General features: G+C 32.6%; 1 protein-coding gene across 1 annotated transcript in view; it reads right to left on the reverse strand.

Annotated features, from left to right (window-relative positions):
* Positions 1-5,162: 5,162 nt before the first annotated feature.
* LOC108371673 (serine/threonine-protein phosphatase 6 regulatory subunit 3-like) overlaps positions 5,163-14,990 on the reverse strand; it is a 15,069-nt gene continuing 5,241 nt past the window's right edge. The window contains exons 2-6 of the mRNA XM_017627278.1: positions 14,894-14,958; positions 14,475-14,804; positions 14,369-14,402; positions 12,637-13,574; positions 5,163-6,791 (exon numbers count right to left, since the gene is read on the reverse strand). Of these exons, the coding sequence (XP_017482767.1) occupies positions 6,533-6,791; positions 12,637-13,574; positions 14,369-14,402; positions 14,475-14,804; positions 14,894-14,958 (1,626 nt within the window). The 3' untranslated portion in view covers positions 5,163-6,532. The remainder of the gene's footprint in view (positions 6,792-12,636; positions 13,575-14,368; positions 14,403-14,474; positions 14,805-14,893; positions 14,959-14,990) is intronic.

Raw genomic sequence — 14,990 nt, forward strand, 5'->3', positions numbered from 1 at the left:
AAATAATTGCAGACAATGCAAATTTCGTTAAAATTATGCGAAAGGAGCTGCTTACAAACGCGCTTAATGCAATTTATTGAGTCTGCTTTTTTTTTTTGATTTGTCCAACTTGCAGTTTCATTGCAGTGCTTAGCGTTTTAGGCGTAATAGACGTTTTAAGGACTGAAAATTATTGGCATAAACAAAAAAAAATTATGATTTATATACAATTGTACAAATGTAAGTAGACTTGTAATGCGACTGTGGCGTTTATATTTAACTTAATTTTTTTGTGTGATGTTTTTTTTAACTTTTTTTGAACGAAAAACCCAAACTTTTATATATTAATTATTACATTATTTATATTTATGTATATATTTAGAATACATTTTTATTCTTTTCATTTATTAAAATTGAAATTTCAACTCATATGCATGTTTGTAATTGTATGTAACTATAATCAATTTTTTTATAATTTTTTTTTTTTTTTTCTAGAATACAAACAAATAATACATAGTTTTTAAATGAGTATAAGTGTTTTAACACATTGCGTATAGAGCATGGCATTCATGTACATACATATGTGGGTATGCTATTAATTTTTTTTTATAATTACGAAAAATACATTGCATGTATTTGGAACACTTTGCGTTTACAGCAGGAATTTGAGAAGAAATTAGTTAACAAAGAAAAAACACCAATACATACTTACGTAAATATATGTTTTTAATACACTCAATAAAATACATACATACATATTTATATTAGTGTCTCACAAAAAAAAAAATGCTCTTTTCCGCCGGAATTATAAAATTTATTACATTTTAAGACTTCCGCCAAATTATTTTCGGCAAAATATTAAGATTTACTAGAGCTAGAGCCATTTTAAAATACCTCCCAACCATATTTGTTTTCTTAGCAAAAATTTTTAAACATTTTGTATGCAGATGTTTTAAGCTTAAGCTCTTCTATCATCGGAGGGGATTTTTGTGTAAAATATTTTTAAAAGGTAATTTTATTCTAAAAACTCGTTGAAAGTATTTTCAGCAGATGGGCCCACTCACGTACATAAATCTTAAGATTTTTCTCGAAATATTATGGCGAAGTCTTAAAATATAATAAATTGTATGATTCCGATGGAAATACGTATTTTTTTTTTTATGAAGAGTGATGCACCCTAATGTACAAACATACATACATACAAGCATAACGCAGAACATTTTAAAAAAAAGAAACAGCTCATAGAAGACGGAATACGTACATATTTATTAGTGTTTGTAAACATGTATGTATGTACATATGTATGTATGTCTATTATGAAATGTTACAAATAGTTGCCAGTGTGAAAAGATTTCGCTAGCATATTAGCACTTAGGGGCAAGTAAAAAACAAAACAAAATATCCTCTGCGAAAAAGGTCTTCTAGTTGAGCCTTTTTGGTTGCAAATTTTAATTTAATTGTATTTTTTTTTCATTTGGTTTTGTTAAATAAATTCTATAATAGTATTAACTGATTTGTATTATTACTTAAATTGCATTTGAATGTGATTTTGTACTTTTTGAAAAACTTCATTTCGATTCACATACTCGTATTTCATTATTTTTTTATATCTTTTTTTTATTATTGCGATTCGTTTAAATGCGAATGCCTTTATTTTTCATTTATTTATGTTTGTTTTTATTTTGGCGATAGGAAAAATGCACGCAGATTTGGATTGGCGTTTTTTAAGTCAAAAATACGTATAAAAAAAATTGTGCAAAAGTATGCAAACAAAAAACGCAACTATAAAAAAATAAAATGAAAAATTAAATTCGATTGCAAGCCCTAGCGGCTGGCAAAAGGGTAAACTACACAACCCACTGAAATTCGATGGAAGCTAGGGTTTTATAATTTACAAAAAAAAAAAAAAAGTACCGTAGTAAGTAACAAACCGGCAAACTTTTTTGCCATACAGCAGCTGCCAGTATTTGATATGCAGCGCACATTCTTTGCACAGTGCTGTATTTGCTTATATTTTTGTTATTTACAAATTTCTAAAAAAACAGAAAACAAATTATAAGTCCATTTGCCAACCAAATACATATGTTGCACCATCCGCCACGAGTTGCTAACACAACAACAACAACACATTTTGCCATCAGCATTAATGTAATTAGTATAAACATTTTTCGTATTACTCGTAATTTCAACACCTTTTTCCATTTTTTTTGGCAAAAAACAGCTTATTAAACAATTTTATATTTTTTAGGCAAATTCGAATACATAGTATGTACGTAATTTGGCATTATTTAAGTAGTAGCTCTCTTGAACATTTGATTCAACACAATTTTTCGTTTTATTTTATTTTTTTATTTAGACTTTTTTAAACTAATTTAAACTTCATTTTTTTATTTTAAACTTCTATAAATTAGTTTTACTTTCTTTTGCACTTGTTCCATTTGCTTTTAAAGTAAACAAATGTTTTTGAATAATATGTTTGAATGTATACATATATGTATGGTACTATATACATATTGATAAAAAGCATAAGTTATATATATTGTAGTAAAATAGTAGTAGATAATAATAGTAATAAAAAGTAAGAAAAAACGTAACTAGATAATTGGCATAAAGAGCGAGGGTGTTTGTTGGTTTTTATTCTCTGTGTTTGTGTGTGTAAATGTGTGTAGCTTAGTGTTGGTGTCTTTCGTCACTTAAGTTTATTTGATTATTTTTTTCTTGCCTTTTTTTGTAAATGAATTTTCATATCCAATAGTTGTTTATTTTTTTAATTCAATACTACTACAATTTTTACTTTGTAGTGGTCTGTACGTTTTGAGCAGTCCGTTCGTTGTGGCTAGTCATTTATTATTTTTTATTATATTGTTTTTTTCTCACTTATTAAATAGTATGTAGCTACATTTTGCTGCAATAATAGTACATTGATTCATTTTGGGCGGGTATGTTGTTCTTGTTTTTTTTTAATAGCGTATACTATGTATGTATACATATATTTGTTGTTAATACACAAAATAAATTCACTATGCTACACAAGTACATTTTACGACACTACCTCATGTATTAAGCGCTTACAGGGTGTATGCAGTTGTAAAGTGTGTTTAAAGAAAATAATAAATTTTTTTTTTAATAAAATTTATGTTCGATTTTTGATTCCCTGGCATTTTTCGTTTTTTATTTTATATGTATTTGATCGATGCCCATTTACGCGGCGTTTTCACTACCCCTAAAATTGCGTAATCCCGTTCATTAAAATCAATTTATGATTACGTTTGTTCTCCTGATGACAATTTAGCAAGATCTAAAAGCTGTTCACCTAGTTTTAAATCGATTATTTTATTTTGTTTTATTATTTTTTATTTTAGAGTCACATTAATGAAATTGAGTCAAACTTTTTTCTATTTCACCCCCAATTAAAACTCGTAGACGATTGCAGCTGACTGCTTTTTCTTCAACCAAATTGAGAACCTCATCGTAATTTTAATTTAAATTAGAAATAGTGCGCAATTTACACAATTTATGGTTTGTGGAAACACACTATTAGGAATAGTGCTCTAATTGCGCAATAAAAATCTCGTGGAAACACGCTATTAGTAGCGGCCGGATATAAAGTTGCTAAAGTGATGATTTCTTGTTTTTTTTTTGCAAATACATATCTTCGTCAGCAATGCAAAAGACCTTAATTAATGAATTTGGAATTATGTGCAAGAAACGAAAAATTTTTAAACTAACACAGGGAATACTCTAACGGCAATTTTAAATATGTTAATGTAGCATTAATAGCAGCGATATACTGTAAATATGTCATGGTTTGTTCATTCAATTTCGATTAAATTTTTGTTCACTTCTTAAATTTGATCGTTTATTATACCGAATTTCCAGTGGACATTTCAGAGCCACAAATTGTGTGCCAGTGGAAAATGCGATTCGGGAAACAATTTTATTTCACTAATATGCCAAATTTCCACTAGGCAATGTTTGTGTCAAAGTTTGCATTGAAACATACGCTAAAAAAATTGTCGCTAATCTACATTTCAAAATTTTTTCTATGCAGAACTAATGAGCTTTGTTTTCAAAATAATGAGACGAATATTTTTTTAATGTCCAACTTTGTCAATAAAGTGTTTGTGGTTTAATGTGGGAATGCCGCCATAAATTCGTTTTCACAAGACATTTTTTAATTTTCTCTTTCATGTCTAGTGAAAATTGGGCATTATTTCTAAACTTAACCGTACATTAAATTTTTTCATTTAATGCCAAGTGAGAATACGGTATTATTTTTACAAAGGTCTTAGACTCATTTGATATTTTTCTTTCTACTGTTATTTCTTCGAACAAGTTCAATTGATATTTTGATTTTTAAAGTTTCAGTCAATATAATCGAATTCACTTCATTGCCGCTGTTTTTAACCTTTTAGCCCTTCTGCATTTATAAATTTTTTATAATCTAAAAATTTTTCGAAAAAACTTGCACTCAAGAAAACGTTAATATTTAAAGGAAAATTAAAAAAGCTGTTTTTAACGCGGTCGGTTTTTTTGAAATCTTAAACTAAGTATAAATACAATTAGAAATATTTATAGAAAATGATTCGACAATGATCTTTGAAAAACAAATTCCATCCGAAGAAATAACTACTATTTTCAACGCCTAGTATAAATAATTTTTAAAATAAATGAGCTGATAATTTTTTTTTTTTTTTTTTGAAAAAAATAATAGTTAAGGAATCAAAAATCGATAGTACTAATAATTTTTAAAAGAAGCTGAGAAGACAGTTTTTTTTATTTAAAAAGAAAATATATACATGCATATATATTTTTATTATCATATTCTAATGCCTGAAAAATTTTATAATGACAAGTATTTTTCGCAAAGTTTTCATTTTAAATTTTAGTAGTCTGATCGATTTTAAAATTCATTGGTGAAACTGGGGATGATAAATTTTAAAATTGTTTAATGATATTTTTTAGTGCATAGACTCAAAAACATCGAAAGTCTCGAAACACTGAATAAAATGTCAAATTTTTAGTATTAAAAATATCTAATGTTCCAAAATTCCTTTTCCACTAAACAATTTATTGCATCACACAGGTCAAAAAAATCAAATATTCACAAGCAAAATGATCCAAATCAGCTTCTAATTTTTAATTAAAGCTTTTATTTTCAAAGGAAATTTAATTTTTTTTTATAGCCAATAGTAATTTCAGTTATTGTTTTAGTCTGTGACAGATGAATTTTCAACTTATTTTCTGTAAAATTATATATTTAAGCACTTTCAACACAAGTTTACACCTGCATACACCCTTTGTCGTTACTCGGATTGGCATGCCTTATGTTGCAGTCAGCCTATGCAAGTTCTATTTTCGAAATTGATCGCCAAAAAGTGACACAAAAAGCGCTTGGTGCGTGTGCGCTAGGGGAAGTAAAATTTCAATTTCACACTTTGACGGCAAAATTAGTTCAAAAGGTACTTTGATCATCATCATGATTGGGTCACATTCGTACACTTGCTAATTTCAACACTGCACAAAAACTTACATACAAAGTTAAATTAATGCAAATAATATAAAAGATTAGCATACTTGCACTATTAATTTTTCGTAAATGTTTTAAATTATAATTTTGATATTGTTTTTTGTTTTATTTTTATAATTTTTATTTTATTTTATTGTTTTTTCAATACAAAATCGTTAGTGCGCTTTTTCCAATAATTCCATAACATTTTTTTTTTATATTTTACAAACATTGTTTTTCCATATTTCAAACATACAAACGTTTCAAACGAGGAGCTTACCGCAAAGTGCAATGCAGTGCTGCACTATCGCTGTGTGTGTGTGGGTGTGTCTGTTATCTGCTTGAAAAAACTTTGTGTGCTTGCAACAAGTGCGTTTCCTGCTGCACCAAATTGTTGCAACAAGCGCTCTTATACTTCTTTCTCCTTTCCTAAGTACACTATTACATATACATATACATCTGTATGCATGCATGTATGTATATATTTTTTATATACTTAAATTCCAGATTATACACAAATGGCTAAGTTTTTTTTTTTTGTGTTTTTTTTTTGTTTTGGGGTGTATATATAAGTAGTATGTGTGACAAATTTTCGTTTTTGTTTTTTTTTTTTTAAGAATACCTCTGGTGTGTAGCGGCAATGTGGTAGTACTTTTGCGTGCTTGTACTTGATTATGTTTATATGTATGAATGTATCGTATGCATATTAGTTGATTTATTACTAAATAGTACATAGTATTTAAGTTTATACATGGGCGGTACCTCAACCTTTGGCATGACGCTTTTTTTTTTTTTTTTGCGCGTCAAAAGAAGTTTTTCTTTTACATTTTGCAGTGTGATTGCGTGTCTTTGAGCGTTTTCATTTATTATACTTACATATACATTTGTATATACTTATAGGTATGTAAGTGGATACGTATTACATACTACATACATTCATGCGCATGTTTGTACATAGGTATGTACATATGTATGTATGTATGCATGTATGTATGCATGCATTTCTTGCATTGCATTAGTTTTTATGTGCCAGCACAATTTCATTTAGGTTGTTGTTGGCACAATTTCAACAGCATTACTGGCCGGTGTTGTCGTTGTTGCAGTTGCATTGGGCACCGCTGCGGTATTGCAACCCGCTGCCACATCATTGCTGGTGCCCGCATTCAGCGATGTGGAACTGTTTGTGCGTTTTATGTCGCCTCCAGCCGCAGCAGCAGCGGCACCTTTAATATTTTCACTAACTTCAATATCGTTGATATGCGCCGTTGCAATTGTGCTGGAGTCATCATCATCAGTTTTGTTTCTGAAAGTAATCGATAGCAAAAAAAAACTATATGTTAGAAACATCACATTCTTGCTTCGTAGAGGCAAAAGCAATAGTTCCAATGCATTTTTTAATGTTTGATATTTGAAAAGCAGAGAAAATTTCGACTGCAAGCCGAACGAGTATAGTAAGAAGTCGTCCTAAACCAAACGCTATGCTCATACCAACCCTCCCAAATTTATTCGCAAATAGTAAGGCAAGTTATTTTGAATTTCTACGGTCTTGACTACGCAGCGCTGACGTCATCGTCATAAGGATCCGACTATATTCATATAATCAATGAATCCATTAAGTGTTGTCGTCAATCATAACTAAGGATAGGTCCAGGAAACGTGCAATCTGGGTGACATCGGACCATTGGAGGAGAGGGCACATTTCCAAAAATTGGCATAATTCTTGTTTAGTAAGAGTCTAGCTTGCTATAATATCCAGAACAGTGGTGGTTGTTCTCCGACATCGACATTCAAAGAGCGGGCTATTCACGAAGGTGTTGGTTGAAGCTCTCGATAAATGCGGTTTAAGGCCTGTCTGTAGTCTTTCTGTTTTAAGCGGACGGCATGCACATGGCTAAATCAGGTTTTTCGAGATCCATGACGTGCCTGGGTGAAGGCTCTGCAGGCGTTTAACTGCAAGAGTTCGGGCTTCGCAGAAGGAATACTTTGCAAGTTCTATTTCGGCGTCCTGACAGGTCCGAGGCTTCGTCGCAAAATAATCGCAAGTAGTCGAATGTGGAAGTTCAAACAAAAATAAAAATTAACTGGCGATTAATTAGAAAACATATATAATTAAATTATAGAAATCTTTAACGTCCCAAACGTAAAAAACTCGGACCTATTTAGGTTGTTATCGTCGCTTAGTACCTAAATTCACATTCTTCAAATATATTGAAATGGCGAATTTAGTGCTGAACAATGAGAAAAAGGCTGTTTCTATGGCGTTACTATCTTGGTTAAAACCAGGAGAATACCGTTATATTCCCGATAAATGTGATAAGGTCAACGGTTTTGCCGACGTTATCGTTTTTGCTTCGTTTTCATAGGACAAGGCTGGTAATCGAAATAAAAAAATAGTAATTTTCGATGCAAATATCGATTGGATCGATTAAGTTGTTACATATTTGTATCGATGAAGTTATTGATGATGTTTTCTTCGCTGCAAAATGTATGCCAAATGTGGGTTCTTCCTAAAAATTTATAAGTTTCCGTATTAAATTAGGGATGTACATATTTATAAACTTTATTTTTCGTACTCAGAAAAAAATGCAAGTTTTGATTTGTGAGCTAGTTTCGTTACATTTCCGATAAAAATTAAAGACGGCACCGATTTGTTCGTAATTCGCATGGTAATTGGATCTGTATTAACAACAAATGACAAAACTCAAAGTTTTGTATGGCGAATTAGAGAGCGAACTACGTAATTGGGGTGCCGTGGGAAAGCCGTATAAGACTCCAAAAATATTACGCCGGCTCCGAACGGCGATTGTATTTTTATAAGAGAAGCTATTTTTCATGGCAGAAATACACAACTCAAAACCACTACAAAAAACCCGGTTTCGGCTCTGTGCCACCGAGAACGCGTTCCGGTTTTGGTTTAGTTCTGCATGCAGGCAAAGTCAACATTTCTTGAAGATGCCTTTAGATTATAGACGAAACATCGGAAATAATAAACAAAAGGAATATAAGACATCTCATTATTTTATTTGTTCTTGGCCTAGAGCTCAACAAAAACAACTAAAGGAAACCTAACCAACAAAATGCAGTCAAGAACGTTCCCATTCATGGAACAATTTCTCATTTTTTGTGCAAGAAAAGTTCGTGTCTTAAGTCTTTCGTTGACTTTATTTGCATAAATGTCTTTCAGTTCTTTTTTGATTAGTTCTAATATGCAAATATTTCTAACTGATTTACGCTATGTAAATAATAAAGTTCTCGCTTCCATTCTTCGCGAATAGTTCAGAGAAAATTTGTTCCCGTTTCGTTCGCTGGCAGAACGTTCTTGAGACTTTAGTTCCCAAATGGTTCTTCGAGAGAAAGTTCTTTAGACTTTTGCTCCCATTTTGTTCTTTGCCAGAACGTTCAGGGGACTTTGTTGCCATTTGCTCTCTTATAAGTATTCCGGAAAGTATTATTCGCATTTTGTTCTCTTTGGGAACTTTCCACAGGGTTTTGTTTGTAAAAAGATTTCCGAAGGTTTTGTTATCATTTCGGTTTATTTTTTTAAGCGTTCGTGGGAAAAAAAACACGGGAGTGACATTTGATTTCGATCATACCTTTTGTTCTCGGTCCCAGGTGCCATCCAACTACAAATGACACTGAAGATGGCAAAACGGCGAAACCAGTTTGTCTCAAAGCCAAACTTGGTAAGGAATGATGGAAATTACTTCCAAAATAAATCACAGTCCCAACCTGTCGGAAGAATTAACCAAAACTAACAAAAAAACCATTACTACTGAAAAGTTACACATGTCTTTAATCCTTTTTTTAATTTTTTTTAATATGGTACTATTTTAGCAAATAACCAAGTAAACTATGTACATATGTATTTAAGTGGACTAATGTATGAAAAAAACTAACGAAGAGCACACTACAACATCTCCACGAATAAAAGGCGCACAAATTTAAGTAGGAAATTTGTTGACGTACCCACGACAGTAGACCCGACTTTCTACAAACGGAACGATCCAGATTACATCTGTCCCGAAAATAACTGTACAATTTGTATGCTGTTATAATAAAATCTTCTTTGTATATATACTTGGCTGCTATATCAGTGAAGATTTGAAATCACGCCTTTATAAAACAAAATTTGATTTACCTTAAACTGAGTTTACTGCGTGCATACATATCGTCGTTTAAAGTACAAAACCGCGTATCAAGAAAATGCAAAACCTCGTATGAGAGATTGCCAAAATTTTATAGAAGAGAGTAAAACTTGTCTTATTTCAAAACGGTTCTCTCTTTTTAGCTTTTTTGGCACAAATGTTAGTTACGAGGTTTTGTAAAAGCACGATACGCAGTTTTGTACTTTAAACGACGATATGAATGCCGACGTGAGCACCAGACTAGCCTTTCTATAAAAAAATGAAACTAGCCTATCTATAAATAAAAGACACCGATTTGGTGAATTCTAAATAAATAAAATAAGTATTTGGCACTTACACTTTCGCTAAGTGTTTGCTATTTTTAGATGTTGCTCAGACCAGGGATCGAACCGAAATCCTACAGACCATCCTACCAAACCATTCTCAAAAAAAGAACACTTATTTGGCATGCAAAATAATCTGAGTTGCCCACTTGAAAAAAGCTTTCGTTATCAATTTACAAACAATGCAAACTTTATTCAACTTTTAATCAAAACTTAGAAAAATTTTGAATAAAAATGTTGTACATCCACTTGAGAAACAAGAATTTCTCAAAGATTGGAAAAATGCTTACTTTTGTGTATATTGGGTTATTTACTAATCAGTTGCCGAAATCTAGAAAATCCTATTGCCACAACATATNATGTGGGATAAAAATGTTGTACATCCACTTGAGAAACAAGAATTTCTCAAAGATTGGAAAAATGCTTACTTTTGTGTATATTGGGTTATTTACTAATCAGTTGCCGAAATCTAGAAAATCCTATTGCCACAACATATAGCTTTTATAATACAGATAGTTCAGATATCTTCGCCTAAGTAGCTAAAAACATAAAATTTAGCAGCCTTTTCACTTGTCAATAATAAAAAGTATACAGCAGAAATCATCTAGATCAGGTTACTATAACTTCTAGCTCCCATACAACTGCATGATATGATATGGTTTTGCTTTAATGAAGCATCATTTAGCAAATATCATTGGCGGCGCCAGGCAAAGTGTTTACTTGGGGATACAGTATAAAAATATTCGATCGAAAGAAGAAAACAACAAGGAATATGGTCAAATGATCTCTGTTACTTCCTTTACAACTTTTAGNGTTATGAATAATCATAGGCATTGTTACATGACGCTTTAGTATGAAGGTTCCCTTGCACAAACAAGGAATATGGTCAAATGATCTCTGTTACTTCCTTTACAACTTTTAGGAGTCGCAAACTAAAATTCACGAAATATGGAGTAAATTTCTTCGAATTTTTTATAGGTATATCGAGCCATCTGGCTGAGCACAATATTGTAAAAGGTTTTGGTAAAAGGTAAATTATTGAATTACCACCAGCGATTAATACCATCGAAACCACGTTTGGAAGCAAGAAAAACACAATCTCGAGATTAGGGTTTAAGAAAAATGTATTACTGTTCGATATAGCCGTCTTTAGCGCGAATGATATCATCGACTCTGTACGGGAATGCTTCACATGTTGCACGAATGTCGTCTGGTGGAATTTTATATTGAACAAGACGTAATGGTAAATCAACGAGTCTAACCGTGAAAAGAATTGAAACAATGCTTTGTTACCTTGGGCACGAAAATAATTCGGTAGAAATCTATGGACGTTTCAATAAGAATCGTCACCATCGCATAAAGCTTGCGAAATTCAACGCCACCATGGCCACCCTATTCCCAGTACATAAACCCAAAGGATTTTTCCATATGGTCCATTCTCAAGGCCAAAGTGTCTGCTAAAAAATATAAGACAATCAACACCTTGAAGATTTCCTCCCGCCGCCACTGGGGCAAAATACCACATTTGTGCATTCTGTGACAAGCTGCTATTATCAGCGCCAAATATGGCTACATCAAACAGTAATACATTTTGTTTAAACCTTGACTAGTTCTTATAATGCACTAATGTTTTCCAATAAAAAAAAGCAAAATAGACAAAATTATAGCATTTTTAACTGGTAACACTTCGAGTGACTACCCCTGTATTTTGTTTTGTAGTTTATGGTTTGCAGGAAATCATCATATTTCTAAAGGTATTATTTTAAGTTAGCTATGCTTGTATTTTAATAAAAAATATCGCGTTAATTTTTGAAAGGAAGTACCAGAGAGCACTCTTATGGAGAATCGGAAAAAATAGATTCCCAAAAAATGGCATAATGTAGTAGGGTCAAATTTAATTTGCCCTCAATAGAGGCTATTCTGCACTCATTGTGCATCCACTGATGGAGTTACAACCTAGACTCTTGATACCATGGAATTATTCGGTAATAAAGCATCTTGGAATTATTCGGTAATAGAGCATCTAGCGAATTATGTGACCTTTTTAGTAGCCAAAAACCAAACAAAAAATTGTGATTCGAAAGTTGAATACCAAATAAAATGAAAAATCAAAATAAAAATATTCTTTAACCTGTTAATATGGCGTTTATTTGTTCAGATTTTTACTGCTAATGAAGTTTATTTCGCATCCTTCGCTTCAATAGCAATTGGCGGGCAAGTGAGAACATATTTTAACACGGCAAGGGAATTGAAAGGCGCTGAAAAAGTAAATTATCCTAAAAATCCTGCGGTATGTGCTATTACACATTTTTTTTTTTTTTCAATAACAAACCAAAAACTTTGCAATTTTCCACAAATACCACTGAAGTGAATTCATGCTTTGACACTCAATACTTCTTACTCAAATTCACAATATGTATACGGGGTCCTGCCCCATACACATGCTTACATAACTAATTGGAACTACGCTCCGCCTCTTCGCTAGGAAATTGTCGCACTAAATACTCAACGATCTAATCTTGTAAAGCAACGAGTGCGTGTGTTATTTGAATATATATATATATATATATATATATATATATAATATGTATATAGTCTCGGGAGTTGGCACAGGCATTGTTGCGTTTAATGATAGAGCAATCGAAGAAAGTGAAATAAGGAGACGGGAAAAAGCGCTTACAATTTATGTGAATTTTCGTTTTCTTGAAGATCTTTGCTACTTGGGCCATTGGTGAAACGCAGTTCATTGTCGGATTTAGGTTCGCCTTCGTCACTTTCATCGTCATCGTGCGCATCCACCGCGCTGCCGCCTAACGGTTTCGTCCACATGCCTTCATCATCCTCATAGTCATCCTCTGAATCCTGCATAACCGATTGCAGTGTACGCACCAGCGAAGTGGCCAACGCCTTCTCATTCGAGACATCCAAATCGTCTGCTGCATCTGTACCATCAGCGAATTCGCCAATTTCTTGCGTTTCCAGCGTTACACTTTTCTCAACATTTGCATTATCATCGTAGCCTGTTTCGGATTTGTCGTCATCGCTTGTTATAGTTGAAGCCGCAATCCGACCAATCGCACTCAGCGTTGTGCCGTTGTCTGTCGCATTTGGCTGCAATTGATTGCCGTCACTGCTTCCCCCATTATTGCTAGCATCATCATCGTTGTTACTATTCTCTTTAGGCGGCGATGTTGTGCCAGGTGTTGTGCTAATGGTTGCTGCACTAACTAAACTCTCACCCAAATCATTGGTGAATGAACTGAAATGCGAATCGAAATCAGCAAAATTATCCGTATTGAAATCAGCTGCCCAAGGTGTTGAATTGCTATTTGCAGTTAGATCACTGAAAGGATCCATGTGGTCCCATGGATTATTAGTTACGCCGAATGCTTGTAGTGCGGATGTTGAAACGGCATTCTTGCCGAAAAGCGAAGAACTGCTGCCACCGCCGCCGACAACACCGCTGCCATCTCCGCCAGCGTTGTTTTCATCGTCGTCGTCATCATCGTCGTCGATATTGCGACCAAACTGAAACAAATTAAGGTCGTTTTCGGCGTTATCATCGTTTTCGAGCAGATTATTGCGATAGATGTCATGTTCAAGCGCAAAAACTATGTCCTGTCGTATTGATTGATTTAGTGATGTGGTGGTTGGCACACGTTTTCGAATTGCGTTCAGGACACGACAAATATAGAGACAAAGATAGCAGATAGTGATGAAAGTGAAATGGTTACATAGAGCTACATACATACATACATACATAGAGCTACAGTGATTATAAAATGGATAAACTACTTTTTCTCTCTCGCACTTTTTCGCAATAAGATCGAAATTGAAGTTAATAGCAGTTCAAAAAACGCTGTTAGCTAACGACCGATCGGAGACTTGAGAATAAGTGGTTTAAAATATCAAGAGGTTTTATGTTTAAAAATGTTTAAGCGTATTTATTGACTATCAAAAAAGCAGGCTGTGTAAAGTGTTCTGAGTGATATTACAAAATGAAATGAAAATAAAGTGTTAATATGTGTTAACTGTGCCTGTGCATAATTACAAAACTCTCTTCACTAAAATACTAATTCACAAATGCTGGATGCACTGCATATTCTGAGTCGCAAAGCAATCATATTTTTTAATGGAAAATATACACACATATTTCGAATAAACTAAATAACTTAAATTGCATGCAATTATTAGAAAAACAAATAAACAAACTTCATGAATAGTTAGAATCATTTAGTTTTATAGAAATTACTAATTTGCGACTCGACTATGCAATGCAATTACAAATTTTTATTTAAAATAAAGCAACGACTTGTTTGTCTCTTGCCTTCATCGGACGAATACTACAAAAATATTTCATCTAGGCACACGAATTGTGTTTATAACACTTGCACCAATTAGATATAACTTACGTTTGAGCCTGGGTCGCTGAAGCCAAGATTATTGCTGCAATAAAAAGTTCTCAATAATCAATCATAAATAGATATAAATGAAAAATCATTTTTATATAGAACTTACATCATATTCGTTGACATCACATTCGATGACATTACATAGTCCCAAGTAGAATTATCACCCAGAAAATCTTTTGGTAAATGTTGACTATAGTCACCCGCTTCGTGGGCGTTACAATTCGCTAACATTTTGCTTTGTGTGGCTAAGGCCTTTGTAAGATCACCATCGGTTGGGTTTATTATTGATTGCCACAATTTTAGCTCAAACTCATCACGTAAATTACTCTCAATTAAGGCACCGATATGTTCAGATTCTGATATACTATTCGCAATATGTTTGAATATTTTTATTAAATGTCCCATATAACCGAGACGACGACCTTTTTCAGCTGATCTATTAGTTAAAAAAATAAAATAAAATAAATAAGTTAAATGCAGTTAGTAAAATCGTTGATCCGTACAAAATATGTATTTAATACTTACTCTGTGTCGGAGTTGTGCTTCCAGCAGTCAATTAATTTAGAAATCAGCTTGCACTTTTCAATCACCTAAAAGAAATTAAATTAAATATTAGCTTAAC

This window comes from Rhagoletis zephyria, unplaced genomic scaffold (assembly GCF_001687245.7).
Source record: "Rhagoletis zephyria isolate East Lansing unplaced genomic scaffold, Rhagoletis_zephyria_1.1 Rzeph_scaffold_05142, whole genome shotgun sequence".
NCBI classification, from domain to species: domain Eukaryota; kingdom Metazoa; phylum Arthropoda; class Insecta; order Diptera; family Tephritidae; genus Rhagoletis; species Rhagoletis zephyria.